The sequence below is a fragment of the Sciurus vulgaris genome (genome assembly GCF_902686455.1).
Source record: "Sciurus vulgaris genome assembly, chromosome: 1".
In the NCBI taxonomy this organism is placed as follows: domain Eukaryota; kingdom Metazoa; phylum Chordata; class Mammalia; order Rodentia; family Sciuridae; genus Sciurus; species Sciurus vulgaris.
The window spans coordinates 32,593,084-32,608,232 of NC_136461.1; the positions used below are offsets into that span (position 1 = coordinate 32,593,084).

Below are 15,149 nucleotides of genomic sequence, written 5' to 3' on the forward strand. Positions count from 1 at the left end.
CTGAGATAGTCATATTATTCTTGTCTTTAAGTCTATTGATGTCATGAATCACATTTATTGATTTCCATATGTTGAACCAACTTTGCATTCCAGGGATGAACACCACTTAATTGTTTTGCACTATCTCCTAATATGTTTTTGTATATGATTTACCAGAATTTTATTGAGAATTTTTTGCATCTATGTTCATCAGGGATATTGGTCTGAAGTTTTCTTTCTTTGATGTGTCTTTTTCTGGTTTTGGTATCAGGGTGATACTAGCCTTACAGAATGAATTTGGAAGTGTTCCTTCCTTTTCTATTTCATGGAATAATTTGAGGAGTATTGGCGATAATTCTTCTTTGATGGTCTTGTAGAACTCGACTGAGAATCCATCTGGTTCTGGGTTTTTCTTGTTTGGTAGGCTTTTGATAATGTCTTCTATTTCATTGCTTGAAATTGAGCTGTTTAAGTTGTGTATGTCAGCCTGATTCAGTTTGGGTAGGTAATGTGTCTCTAGAAATTTGTCATTGTCTTCTAGGTTTTCTATTTTATTGGAGTATAAATTTTCAAAAGAGTTTCTGATTATCTTCTGTATTTCAGTAGTGTCTGTCAGGATATTTCCTTTTTCATCAAGAATTTTAGTAATTTGAGTTTTCTCTCTCTTTCTCTTTGTTAGCATGGCTAAGGGTTTATCAATTTTATTTACTTTTTCAAAGAACCAAGTTTTTGTTTTGTTGATTTTTTCCATTTTTTTTTTGTTTCAATTTCATTGATTTCATCTCTGAGTTTAGTTATTTCCTGTCTTCTGCTGCTTTTGGTGTTGATTTGTTCTTTTTCTAGGGCTTTACATGTAATGTTAGGTCATTTATTTGTTCACTTTCTATTCTTTTAATGAATGAGCTCAATACAATGAACTTTCTTCTTAGTACTGCCTTGATAGTGTCCCAGAGATTTTGATATGTTGTATTGGTTTTCTCATTTACTTCTAAATATTTTTTAAATTTAATCCCTGATTTCTTCTGCTATCCATTCATCATTTAATAGTGTATTATTTAATCAGGTGATAGAGTAGCTTCTATTTTTAATTTTATCATTCATTTCTAATTTATTTCCATTATGAGCTAAAAGAATGCAGGGTAATATCTCTACTTTTTTGTATTTGCTAAGAATTGCTTTGAGGCATAAGATATTATCTGTTTTAGAGAAGGATCCATGTGCTGCTGAGAAGTAAGTGTATTTACTTATTAATGGATGAAATATTCTGTACATATTCATTAAGTCTAAATTATTGATTGTATTATTTAGTTCTATAGTTTGTTTAGTTTTTGTTTGGAAGATCTGTCCAGTAGTGAGAGAAGTGTGTTAAAGTCACCTAGTATTATTGTGTTGTGGTCTATTTGATTCTTGAAATTGAGAAAGGTTTGTTTGATGTATATAGATGGGCCATTGTTTGGGGCATAAATATTTACATTTGTTATGTTTTGCTAATGTATAACTCCCTTAAGCAGTATGAAATGTTCTTCTTTGTCCCTTCTGATTAACTTTGACTTGAAGTCCACTTTTTCTGATATGAGGTTGGAAACCCCTGCTTGTTTACACAATCCACGTGAGTGATATGTTTTTTTCCCATCTTTTTAGATGGTCAACTCTTATTTATCATCATAGAGGTTGGAAAGCTTGTCCATGGTATTGTGCTGGTAGAGAATGAAGGAGGATGTTGATCTGCCCCAGGTAGCTAAGGAAGAAGTAAGGGTGTTACTCAAACATGGTTTAATTGACAAGTCAGGATTCAGGGGTTTGGAGAGTAAAAGAGGAATCAGAAATAAAGACTTCAGTCCTTGATATGTCTACCAAGCTGCTCATATCTCTAAGAAGGAAATAGGTCACTACTTTTCCCCCTGCGGGGGTTGCTTCCTCTTGCTCTGTACCCAAGGGACTCTTACTTATAAGGTTCTTGTTGACAACATTCGTGGAACCCCATCTTGGCATCCCCCCTGGGGGGCAGGGATGGCCCTTCCCAAGTTCTCCCAGAAGGGCCTGCTGAGGAGGCAGGACCATAAAACGTCAATAGCTTGTCCCACCGGACAAGCTGACTAAGCTTCATCTGCTTTCCAGAACCTATCAGGGCAAAGTTTTCAGGAGCCAGGGTTGGCCTGGCTAGGTACAGAGAACTGCACCACAGAGAGAAGGCCTGGGGCTCAGCTCCCAACCTCTCAGAAACCTGAGGATTTTCTGGAGACTCAGCTGCCTGGAATCTTGGCTCCCTGGACTCAGTTGCCCAGGGGCCTTCCCGTTTAGTCTCTTTCTCTTAAGAGCCAGGGGCAGCATCTCAGGGACACATTTCTGTGGATTCATGAGGGGTGAGATGGTCTCTGGGCTTGGGGGTGTGGGAGGGATTCCAGGCACCTGTTGGGCTGGAGGTCAGGAGTGGCTGGGTCACCCATCCCCAGGTCCTCTCTGTGCCTCCATCCAACTCTCCTCTAGCCACTTCCCCATTGCACCGTGTACTTTTCTCACCATCTCTCATCTCAATCCCCCTTTCTTCATTTCTCTTTCCTAGTTCCTCTTTCCTTCTTTAATCAGTTAATAAAATTTTACTGATCATTTCTCTGTGTCAAGCCATGTTCTAGGCATTAGGAATAAGGAAGTGAATCATACAATGTCCTGAGCTCAGGGAACTTTGAGTAAGGCTGAGAGACTTAGCCATACAGGGACAGTGATGTTCCATTGATTCCCTCTACTTTTCAATCCAACACCATGGCTTCCCAGGTCAAGTATGCGAGCAGCTGGAGGAAACCTGATGATGAGAAATAGTTTGTGCCTGCCATTTTGACCCTTTGTCTTAGAACATTTCAGGTCCCGTCTTGTATGGTGAATTCCACATAGACCATAATTCTATAGTACCCCATGCTAAACCTTAATAAGCTCAAATTGATGTGCAGATGGGGGAAATTCACATTCTTCACCTCTCCCAATTAACAGCCTGTTTGCTGGAAATAGGAAAAGGAATGATTAAGAGTAGGCTCTGAATGGCTCAGATGGACTCCATTCAAACCCCAAGTGTGCGATCTGGGACACTTGTTCTCTCTATGCCTCAGTTTTCTATACTTAAAAAGTGTTGGCAAAATACTTCTCTTAAAGGGTTGTTATAAGGTCGAGCTAAAGTTAGTGTAACAATGCCAGGCACATGTAAATTGCTCATGAAATATTAGCTATAATTGTTACTGAAAATGACATTGTGAATTCACCTGCATATCCATCTTTATTATGGCTGTTCCACCTCTGTTATCTGGATTTCAGTTAACAGAAGAGGAAAAATGTTTTGCCAAGTCAATGAGTCTCAAAATTGATACCAGAACCATCTAGGATTTTTATGATTATAACTTGTGAGTAGGCAAGGAATCGAGGCTGTATCTAGTCCAGGTTTGGGAGTGGGAGGAGGACAGGTCAGGGAAGGCTTCCTGGATGTGGGAACAGGATCCGACATGCCACAGAGTGTTTGTGGATGACCGATTGTAGGTGGTGATCCTCCGCCACGCTGAGTAGTCTTCAGGGGCCTGAAGATGGGAGAGGAATAGAGAGATGCACAGGGTACCCGGAGGACTTGCCCGGAGATTTGTGACAGTGTGGAAAGAGATGAGATGGGAGGAGATAGTCAGGTGCTGAGGCTGAAGAAATCTTCAGGCAGCAATCATTTAGGAATTTCTTTCCCCCCTGCACTGGGGACTGAACTCAGGACCTCTGCCACTGAGCTGCATCCCCAGATCCATTTATTTTTATTTTTTAAAATTTTAAGTCAGGGTCTTCCTAAATTGCCCAGATGGCCTTAAACTTATGATCCTCCTGCCTCAGCCTCCTGAGTCTTGGGGGAGACAGGTGTGCACCCGGCACCTGGCACATGAGGCCTCTTCACTGCAGCCACTCTGGTGTGTGTGTAATGGGGTCACGCCATGTGTCCACCTGTGATTCTTGGCTGAGTAGTGATATTGAGTACCTTTTCACTTAATTAAAGGTTATTTCCATAGCCTCTTTTCTGAACTTTCTTTTAAAATCTTTTGCCCATTATTCTACTAGGTAGTTTGTTTTCTTGTTGATTTGTAGGAGTTCTTCATACTGAATATAAATCTTTTGAGTGCTTCTCTTTAATACATCCTGGTTTATCACTTTTCTCTCTATGGTCAGCACTTTTTTGTGTGTTCTGTTGAAGACATCTCTGCTCACCCCAAGAGGATAAAGATATTTTCCTGTGTTTGATTCTGAAAGTTTGCACTTATCTCTTTAGAGTGTGTCTGGAATTGATTTTCCTGTGCGGTGTGAGGTAGGAGTAAACAAACATCTTTTTACTTGTATGAAATGTCCAGCAACATGTCTGGAAAAGACCACCTTTTTCCTTACTGCATTGTAGGCTGCACTTTGGCATATATTAGGTGAATGCATAGGCCTGGGTCTATTTCCGTTTGTTTTGTTGCATTGATCTATTTATTCGTTCTTGTTTCCACTTTGTGCTTGCTTAATTATTGTAGCTTTATAGTAATCCTTGCTATCTAGTAGCCCCTCTGACTTTGCTTTTTCTTCTTCTTCTTCTTCTTCATCTTCTTCGATTCTTCGATTCTTCAAAATTTTTAGACAAATTTTATGACCAGGGTGTCAATTTCTGCAAAAAGCTAAAGCAAAAGGTCTGTGTTTTTGACTGGAATGACATGGAATCTATAAGTCATCTTGCATCCTTGCGTTCAACCCCTGGCCATGGCGTATCCCTCCGCTTCCTTAGGTCTTCAATCATTTTGCTAAACAGTGTTCATCTACATATACTTCATTAGATTTATTTCAATCATTTTATTTTAGAAATGTAATTATACATTATTATTGTCTGTGTGAACTTGTGTATTAATCTGGATTCTTTTGAAATTTATTACTGACTCGATTTTGTAGTCTGCTGATATGGGCAGCTTTATTTCTCCCTTTCCAATCACTTGGCCTTTTATTTCTTTGGATTGACTTATTTCACTGGCTAAGACCACCAGGACAATGGCGTAGATGGTAACAGGAAGCTTGGTTTCACCCCAGTGTCACGGAGTAAGTTGTCAGTATTTTGCCACTAGGTATGACCTTGCTGTAGGGTTTTTTTTTTCCCTTTTATGAGAGATAACTGTTATCACCTTAAGAAGTTTTTCTAGTTTGATAAGAGGTTTATTTTATTTCCGATCATAAGTGATTATTGAATTTTATCAATTGCTTTTTCTCCATATCTATTGAGATAGTTGTATAATTTTTCTCCTTTTTATATTATATGGTGAATCATAGTATTTGATTTTTGAGTGCTAACCAACTCTGAACTCCTGGAAGAAACCCAATTTGAAATTTGATTTCATTTCTGCAATTTCGTATATTGTGGAAATGAATTTGCTAATACTTTGTTGAGTGGTTCTGCCACAATGCTCGTGAGAGAGACTAGTCTGTAAGTTTTTTTTTTTTCCTGTAATGTCCTTGTTATTTTTTGATATCAAGCTTGTGCTCATCTCATGGACTGAGCTATTTTCACTTTTTTGAATGTTCTTTGGGAACTTTCGTCATGAGTAGCATTTTTCTTCTCTTGAATATTGGACAAATTCACCACTTAATCTGGGAATTTTCTTTTTAGAAAACTTTATTTTTTATAGTGTTTATTAGTGCAGGATAATTATACATAATAGTGGAATTCAATGTTACATATTCACACATTCACAAATATAACCGTATAATTTGTCAGTATTGTTCCCCAATATCTTTCCTTTTTTTCCCCTCCTCCCTTGACCTGGTTCCTTTCTAGAAAAGTTTTATAGTCAATTTTTAAAAAGATATTTGATTTTTCTGATTTTTATTCTTCTTGTGTCAGTTTTGGTAATTTGTGGTTTTTTTAAAAGACATTTGTCTACTTCATTTAAATGGCCAAACTTGCTAATATAAACATTTTTTGTAATTATTTGTATTATCTTTAAATGACTATATGGTAATGTTTCCTTTTTCATACTTGGTGTTGGAAAATTGTGTTTTATTTCTTTTTCTTCATGAGTCTTGCTAAAGACTTACCAATTTATTAATCGTTTCAAAGAATCAGTTTTTGGTTTTGCTGAGCTTTCTCTATTGCAAGTTTGCCATTTCGTTTTCTGCTCTAATCTTCATTATTTCCTTTATTAACTTCTTTTGGGATGTGATTTACAGTTCTATTTCTGGCTTTTTGAGATGGACATTTAGTGGTTTAATTTACAGCCTTCTATTCTAACATCTGCACTTAAGGCTATAAATTTCTAAGCAGCTATCAATAATGTATTATTTCCATCATCATTTGGTTCAATGTATACTAATTCCATTTTTATTTTTCTTTGCCCCATACGTTATTTAGAAGTATATCGCTCTGTTAAAGGAATTAGGTACATCCCTATTTATTTTAATAGTGATTTCTAGAAAATTTCACTGTCATGAGAGAATGTACTCCAAAGGATTTCCATCCTTTGTATTTTTTAGAGCTTATATTTATGATGGAGCAAATGGTCACATTTGGTAAATGTTTCATGAAGCCAATATTTCTTTTGGTTGGTATTCTCAGGATATTCTTCTTCCCTTCTGTCCTCCTAGTGTGTTTATGTCCTTATATTAAAGGGAGGTTCCTCCTAGTGTGCATGGAGCCTTGGGCTTGATCCCCAACATTGGGGGGGGAAGTGGTTCTTGTAAGTATCATGTAGGTTTTTTAATTTTACTTACTTTAAAAATGTGTCTTAATTAAAATATTAGTCAACTTGCATTTAAATTAATTACATACTTTTTTGGGGGTACCAGAAATTTAACCCAGGAGTGCTTAACCACTGAGCTGCATCCCCAGCCCTTATTATTTTTTATTTATTTAATTTTTTAAAACTTTTTTTTAGTTGTAGTTGGACACAATACCTTTATTTTATTTATTTATTTTTATGTGGAACCAGTGCCTCACTAGGTTCGATGTGCTAGGCAAGTGCTCTACCACTAAACTACAAACCAACCCCTTCTTTTTTATTTTGAAACATGGTCTAGCTAAGTTGCTCAGAGCCTCACTAAATTGCTGAGGTTGGCCTCAGTCTCGCAATCCTCCTGCCTCAGCCTCCCAAATGGTTGGGATTACAGGCATGTGCCACCATGCCTGGTCTTACATACTTTCTTAAGTCCTATTTAGCAGTTTTCCATTTTCTGTTTAAATGTTTTACCTCTCTATCTCAAAAGAGCATTGTTTTAGATTAAAGATATTTTTATCAGTCCCTTTTAAAAAACTATAGCTTGTTAGCAAGATACCCATTATTTGTTCTTTAATGATTTCTCTACATATTAACACATGAATCTTTGACTTTTCACAGTCCAATACAAATGATTAGCTTGACCACCTTTCCAATTATGCTAAATATTTAGACCGCTCTAACTCCATTACTCCCTACATTTCTTGTGTTGTTGTTAAGACCTTTAATTTTCCTTTGTTTTAAATCTCATGAGACCTCATGATTGTGTTACATTCATTCATAACTTATATTTTCCATTTATTTGTCCTTTCCTTGAGGTCTCTTCATTCCTCTTCATTTTCTTTCTGCCTGAATAACTCCCTTTAAATTATCTCACTTTTTGATTTTTTTAAACACTTAAAATATTTTTAATTTAAAAAACTTTTTATTTCAAAATAATTTCTAACTTATAGAAAAGTTGAAAGAATAATACAAAGAAATTCTGTGTGCTCCATGCTTGCATTTATTAATTTTAAACATTTGGTACACACACTTCATCTTTCTTTCTCTCTACTTAAGTATATTATTGTAGTTATAATTTTTGGAATCATTTGAGAATAAGATGTAAATATCATGTTCCTTTACCTCTCAGTACTTCAGCAACTATTTCCCAAGAATAAGGATATTCTTTTATATAAGAGTTATCAAACTTAGGAAATTTAACCTTGAAATGATACTTTAATATAATATAATATAAATCCAAGGGATTTCCCAGTCCTATCAATTGTCATACTAATGTAATTTATAGCAACTCTCCTTTTCAGGATTATATGTTTCATTATTTTTTTCATTCTCTTTGCATCTATTATAGATTCTTAGCATTTCTTTGTTTCTTGTTTTCAAAGAAGTAACAAAAAGAAAATTTTTTTTTCTTCAATTGCTGATTTTCACTGTTGATATTTAAAAATTTTTTTAGTTGTAGATGAACACAATACCTTTATTTTATTTATTTTTATGTGGTGTTAAGGATTGAACCCAGTGCCTCACACATGGTAGGCCACTGAGCCACAATCCCAACCCCTGTTGATATTTTTTCAGTATTCAAAACTAGCAATTTATATCTTGGGATGTTCCTCAATCTGGGTTTCTTTGATGTTTCTTCATGATCATATTCAGGTTTTACAATAATGTATACGTGGCGAATTTTTAGGATTTTGCATCTGGAAATGTCTATTGTGTCTATTTGCTCCTAGTTGGTGATTGAGATATTATCCAGTTTTCCAACTGTGTAGCCACTATTTTTATTTTTGCAATTAATAAATACTTCTTAGATAGGTAACTTGCAACTATGGAAACATTCTGTTCCTTATCAAATGCGTTTTCTTGTAGATTTAGCATCTCTATCAGTCAGTAGAGACAGAACACACCAGTAATTTGAATAATGAAAATTCAATGTAACAAATTGTTAGCTAATAAAAGGTGGATACTAAGAGGAATGAAAGAGAACCCTAAGAATGTAGAATTAGCAAGTGGAAAAAAATAAAAAGAGCTGCTATCTCTAGGCTGAAGGAGAGTACAAATTGAAGAGACTAAAGATTTAGGAGGGATTCGTTTATTTCACTTAGCATCCATTTACTGGCAAATACCATAATTTCATTCTTCTTTAGAGTTGAGTAATATTGCATTGTGTACATATACCACAGTCCCCAAAACTAAAAGCCGAATGTTCTCTCTGATGTGTGGGCGCTAACACACAATGAGTGTGTGGGGAGAAGGATAGAAGTTCACTGGATTAGACAAAGGGGAACGAAGGAAGAGGGGATGGGAATAGGAAAGACAGTAGAATGAATCGGACATAACTTTCCTGTGTTCACATATGAATACACAACCAGCGTAACTCCGCATCATGTACAACCACAAGAATGGGAAGTTATACTCCATGTATGTATGGCATGTTGAAATACATCCTACTATCATGTATATCTAAAAAAGAAAAAAAATTTAAAAAATGATTTAGGAGGTACCTCTCTACTTTCCCTTACTCCTGACCAAAAAAGGTGATGGGGGTGGGGAGAAACAAAGAAATACCTAAGATTCAGATTTTTACACAGAGGTGCGACTCACTCACAGGAACGCACAGCCTTTCCATGGACACCAGCCAGAGTTTGCAGAGCAGGGGCCACGGTGCGGGGAGAGTGTTGCTGGGGTGTGTCAGGGCTGGACTGTAGAAGTGGCTGCTGCCAGGTGGGACAACAGTCTTCTGAGAGCATGACCAGGAAAGCAGCTGCTGGAGCTGCCAAGAGTGCAGCTGCCAAGAGAGCAGCTTCTGGGTGGCATGAATGTGACCCAAGTGGGTGCCTGGAGCTAGTCCACTAAGGTCGGTTGAGGTGAGTGCTGCTGGCCCTTCCACACGTCACTCACTGGCTCTCAAGCTGAATAAGGAAGGAGGACCAAAGTCAGCAGCAGAAGTACCTTCCTGCAGCTATTGCAGTTAGTGCCCTCCAGCGCCTGCTATTTCCAGAGCCTCACACTGTGCCAGCTGGCGAGAAAGCAATGTTTACAGAGTGTGAAGAGGACAGGCTCGCTTCCTCACACCCTGACAACAGTCTCCAAGGCACATCAGAACTTCCTCTCTAAGAGGTCTGGAAGCTGGAACTGACCTTGTTAGACATGAGAGACCAATTGTGTACTGCAGGGTGGGGACTTAGAGTGTAAGATTTTGTGTTATTCAGTGTTTTAAGGCATTGTTAGTTGCTTCAGATACATTATCTCTACTCCTAATAAAACTCATGAGAGGTAAGTTTATTAGTCATATTATGCAGATGAAGAGACTGAGGCTCCAACAGGTTAAATAACTTGTTCGAGATTTCTCAGAAATGAGAATTAAAATCTTAGCTGTCTGCTTCTAGAGCTGGCATGCTTGTGAGCTATCATACTTCATATGACATGTAGATGAATGTGATTTTCTTATAGACCCCAGCATGTGGATGCTTCCAGAGAAAAACCAAAGTTGGGTTTCTGAATTTGTCCTGCTTGGCTTCTCCAGTGACCCCATGTCCAACAGAGTCCTTTTCTTTACCTTTCTTCTCCTCTACCTGAGCTCAGTGCTGGGCAATGGGCTCATCATTACCCTGATCTGCCTGGACACACATCTCCACACTCCCATGTACTTCTTCCTCTGTGTCCTTTCGGTGCTGGATGTGAGCTACGTCACCACCACCATGCCCCAGATGTTGGTGCATCTTCTGGCTCACTCTCGGACCATCTCCTTTGCTGGCTGTTGGTTGCAGATGTATATGTTTTGTGCCCTGGGCCTGACTGAGTGCATCTTCTTCGTAGTCATGGCTTATGACCGATACGTGGCCATTTGCTATCCTCTGTGCTATACCATCATCCTCAACTGGAGACTGTGTACACAGTTGGCAGCTGGGACATGGACCTGTGGTTTCCTCTTCTCTCTAATCCATACCTTCCTCACTATGAGGCTGCCATATTGTGGGCCTAATGTGATCAACCACTACTTCTGTGAAGGGCCCTCGGTACGGAAGTTGGCTTGCACGAATACCCACCTCATTGAGATGGTGGATCTGATCATCAGTGTCTTTATCGTTGTCACCCCACTCTCCCTCATTCTGGCCTCCTACATTCGTATTGCCCTGGCCATTCTCAAGATCAAGGCCACCCAGGGCCGCTGCAAGGCTTTTTCCACCTGTGCCTCCCATCTGACTGTAGTCACACTCTTCTATGCTCCAGTGACTTACATCTACACGAGGCCCAGTTCCAGCTACTCTCCAGAGCAAGATAAGCAAATCTCACTCCTCTACAATGTCTTCACAGCCCTGCTCAACCCTGTGGTGTACAGTCTGAGGAACAAGGACATTAAAGGGGCTTTTCTTAAGGTTATGGGACGTGGTAGGGTGGCCTGGTGAACTGGGGCCCAGAAAAAGACTGGAGTAGAATGTCCAATGCCAAAGAAAGAGACAGCATCTATAGTACCTGAAACCCATTCTGTGCATTTGAACAAGTATAGTACTTGGTTAGGGAAACAAATGTTCATGAAACCAACTTGGCCATCTTGATTAATTTGCTACCTTGTGATACAAAACCAAACAGCTCAATGATCTCAGTGGTTTACAACAGCAAAAATTTACTTCTTGCTTATGTTCCATGTTAGTTTTTGGTTGGCTGCAGCTCTCTGCAGTCTCAGATCCACCGTGAAGGAGAAGCCCTTATATGGAACAGGCTGTTCCAAGACAGAGGGTAAAAAATAAGGGACAAAGTATGTGATGACTCTTAAAGCTTCTCAGAAGTGACTGTTTGCACACATCCGTTGGTCAAAGCAAGTCATATGATCAAACCTGAAGGCAAAGGGGTAGGAAGTATTTTCCCTACAGAGAAGTAACACAAGTCATATGGTAATAGGCAGGCATGTAGTTCCTCTATAGGGAAGGCAAAAAATGATGGGGATAACAATGTAATCTACCATAACATCACAGAGACCAACAGAATACATGTAACCAACATGAAACATGGTAACCGTTAGTGACACCATACATGGAAACAGTAGAGGGCCAAGGTGATGTAAGCAAAGTACTTCATGCGAACAATATCTGTTGCCAACGTTAAACATTAAGCCAACAGTATGTGGAGCAACAGACCTCCTTGGAGCATGAAATCAGTGGAGCCCACAGGCTAACATGGTGTCCACCCTGCTTCATGTTGTTAAAAGGTATAGGATTTAATGTTAAGGAATCTGGAGTCTCATCTCAACCTTGTTATGTGTGTGACTTTGGGCAATTTGCTTCTTTTCTCTGTATCTTACTTTATTCACCTATAAAATTAAAATATTGAAATTAATGATCTCCAAAGTCCCTTGTGATTTTAAAATTTTGTGCCAGGTGGAGTGGGTACATCCTACAAAATTCAAATGCAATTCATTCATGAAAGTCTTCTGGGAACCATATAAGAATAAGGAAATCATAGCACAGGAGCCGCTGCTGTGAACATAGTATACCTGTAAGCTACACTTAACAGTGACTCCTATTCTTCCAAGAGACTTAAATGACACATGGGCTCCCTCAGAATTCTGGCACAGAGCTCAGAGTGAGCGCAGACACCTAGCTTCCTTTCAGCCCTCATTGGTGGCCCAGAGGTCTTAGGGGGTGAGTCCATTCAATTCCAGCATTTCTTGAGCTTATACTGTGATCCAGTATTAAGAACTTTGAAGACCAAGAGAAAGATATGGAGATATTTATAGTCATGACATTTTAATTCTGCAACCAAAGAAGATGCCACAATAGCCAGTGAGAACTGATGATCTTATTGGAATGAGGTTCTCTCTGTGGGTGGTAGACACACAGGGCCAGGTTCCACATCATTCCACTCCCACACAACACTGTGTCCCTCAGCATTTGACAAGTTCTCCAGGGCTCGGAGTCAGAGAGAGAGGGAGGATGCTGTAGACTGAACTCTCTCCCTGCCTAAATTCATATGGTGAAGCTCTCACACCCCATGTGACTGGATCTGGACTAAGGAAATGATTAAGGTTAAATGAAGTCATGAAGTCATATGGGTAGAGCCCTAATCTGATAGGATCAATGTCCTTATAAGAAGAGACACCAGAGAACTAGCTCTCTCTCTTTCTCTCTCTCTTTCTATCTCCCTCCCTCCCTCCCCCCTCTATCTCTATCTCTATCTCTATCTCTGTCTCTATCTCTACCTCTCTCTCTCTCTCTCCCTGCCACATGGGAACACAGTGAGAAGGTGGCCATCAAACAAGCCAGGATGAGAGCCCTCATCAGAACTTGACCATACTGGTACTCTGAGCTCAGACTTTCAGCTTCCAGAACATAAATTTCTGTTATTTAAGCCAGCTGGTTATGGTGTTTTGTTGCAATAGCCTGAGTTGGCTAATAACAGGGCAAACCCAAGAAGATTAATATTATTTCTACCAGAGGAACAAAAACTCGATATAGAAATCAAGGTCAGTTACTGATAAATGAGGTTGCAGAATTCATAAGGAAACAAATAGCATTCTGTGATAGAGAAAATGGAGGAAAGAAACCTACTCACCAAGAGTAGACAAGTAAGGTTTTGGAATTAAGATCTAGTTGATCCCTGTGGGTGAGGAGTCAGCCAAGGAAGGAGCCAGGAGGAGGGAATTTCAGTCAAGGGGTAAGCCAGGGACAGAGACCTCAAGTTAGGGAAGGACTTGCATGGTCTGGTGAATGGAAAGTTCGTGAGGTCATGACAGAGTGAGCAGGAGAGGAGAGACACATTCAGGAGTTAGGCAGAGGCCAGGTCCCGAAAGCCCTTTGAGAATGGCTTACTTTGTGCCAAATGCAGTGAGAATGTAAGATTGTGGTTAGAGAAGTGGTGCAGTTTTAGGGGTGATAGCAGCATAACCAATGCCACTCACCCCAGTACTCACATCCCAGGACTCTCCCTAAGGATGCTGCTGCTGAGTTTAGATGACAAACAGGGAGAACTGGGAAAAGGTGAAGTGGGAGATTCTGCTCATGAGGGGATGAAGCAGAGCGACCAATGAGAAATGGAAGTCTGGGGGTAATGAATCCATTTCAGTGTGGGCCTGGGTTCAGAATGCACATTAGCCTTGCCATCTCTTCCCAATGCACCACCTTGATCTAATCTTGATGTAGGCAGGATAGCACATCAGCCTCTATTATATTTCTGCTACTCTTTCTCTTATGACTTGGGGCTTTCTACATACAGCCAGCTCTTTCTCTCTCTCTCTCATTGCCCCTAGCATCTACCTTCAGGCCCCCTTTCTTACTACTTCCCCAAGTGTGCTCAGAAAACGCACACACCTAGCTGTGAAATGCAAAGCCAAATATTATTCTTATACCAGTTCTAACCATTGTAACTCTCGCCAACTCCACAATCATCATTTCTTACTGAGTTCAAACTCCCTTCACTGACATCTGGTTGTACTGATCTCTATCACTTTCATTGGAACCATTGCAGTTTTATTGAAGATCCAAGACTGTTTATCAATAAAGGTTCAATAATTTTGACCTTAAAGAGGTCAACTAGGAATAGTTTTTTAAGTTTCTTTTGTGTTCAAAGCAAGAGTCTGACTGTTTCACCATGGCAGCATTTCCTTGAATGACCTGCCATTGGTGTCCATTGGGTGATTTGAACTTTGAACCGTCAAAGCCAAGTTTGGAGCAGGAAACATCTGGGCTAGTTGGATGGACCATGGAATGTCAGAATGCCAACTCGGACTAGTTAGGACCTTCTGTCTCTTCTCCTTTTCTCCTCTAACAATAGAAAATGTGAGGGTAAAATTTGGAGGGGAGTCTATAAAGGTGGGTAGATCTTCTTGTGAAAGTTTCTCTTTTCAAGTTAGTCTTCACTGGACTGTTGCCTGCCTTTCTGGGAATGAGAGATGATGTGGTCAGTAAAATTTCTTAAGATTTTTTGAGCAACTTGTCAGTGCCTTGTCACAGGTGCAAGGGACCCTAAGGGCTGAAGCCATGGGTGAATGGTTTTGGCATTGGTAAAGGAAGTCACCACCATCATGACCACCACAATCTATCATTCCTCTCAGCAACCTCTCAAGTACTCCAATAACACCGTAATTACAGAGTTCAGATTTGAATAAGTGTTTATTAAAAGCTTTAATGTGGAACACTGGTCATGATATCTCCGAGGGTAGAAGTCATCAGAACTTCTTCATGCAACACCTTGAGGGCCTGTCATAATTTTTTAAATAGTTTTGCTGACTGGAATTCATGAGCTTTTTGATGGCAGACCCAAGCTAATTAAGTCCACAGCAGTCTGAACTGGAAACAAATGCCAACTCTTTTATTTATAATGTTAGCTATCCCTTTCCCAAGAGCAGAATAGCCATTTACTTTAATCTGAAAGGGTCTCACATGTCTGCTTGGTAACTGTGGTGTTAGGAAAGGAAAGTAGAATAGA

The 15,149-nt window shown here is 39.4% G+C and overlaps 1 protein-coding gene across 1 annotated transcript; it reads left to right on the forward strand.

Moving 5' to 3' along the window:
• Positions 1-10,186: 10,186 nt before the first annotated feature.
• On the forward strand, positions 10,187-11,193 carry LOC306656961 (olfactory receptor 2A12-like; the record flags this gene model as incomplete). The annotated part of the gene is made up of 1 exon (XM_079132602.1): positions 10,187-11,193. The coding sequence occupies one exon, from the start codon at positions 10,187-10,189 to the stop codon at positions 11,132-11,134; it is 948 nt and encodes a 315-aa protein (XP_078988728.1). The 3' UTR covers positions 11,135-11,193.
• Positions 11,194-15,149: the final 3,956 nt, after the last annotated feature.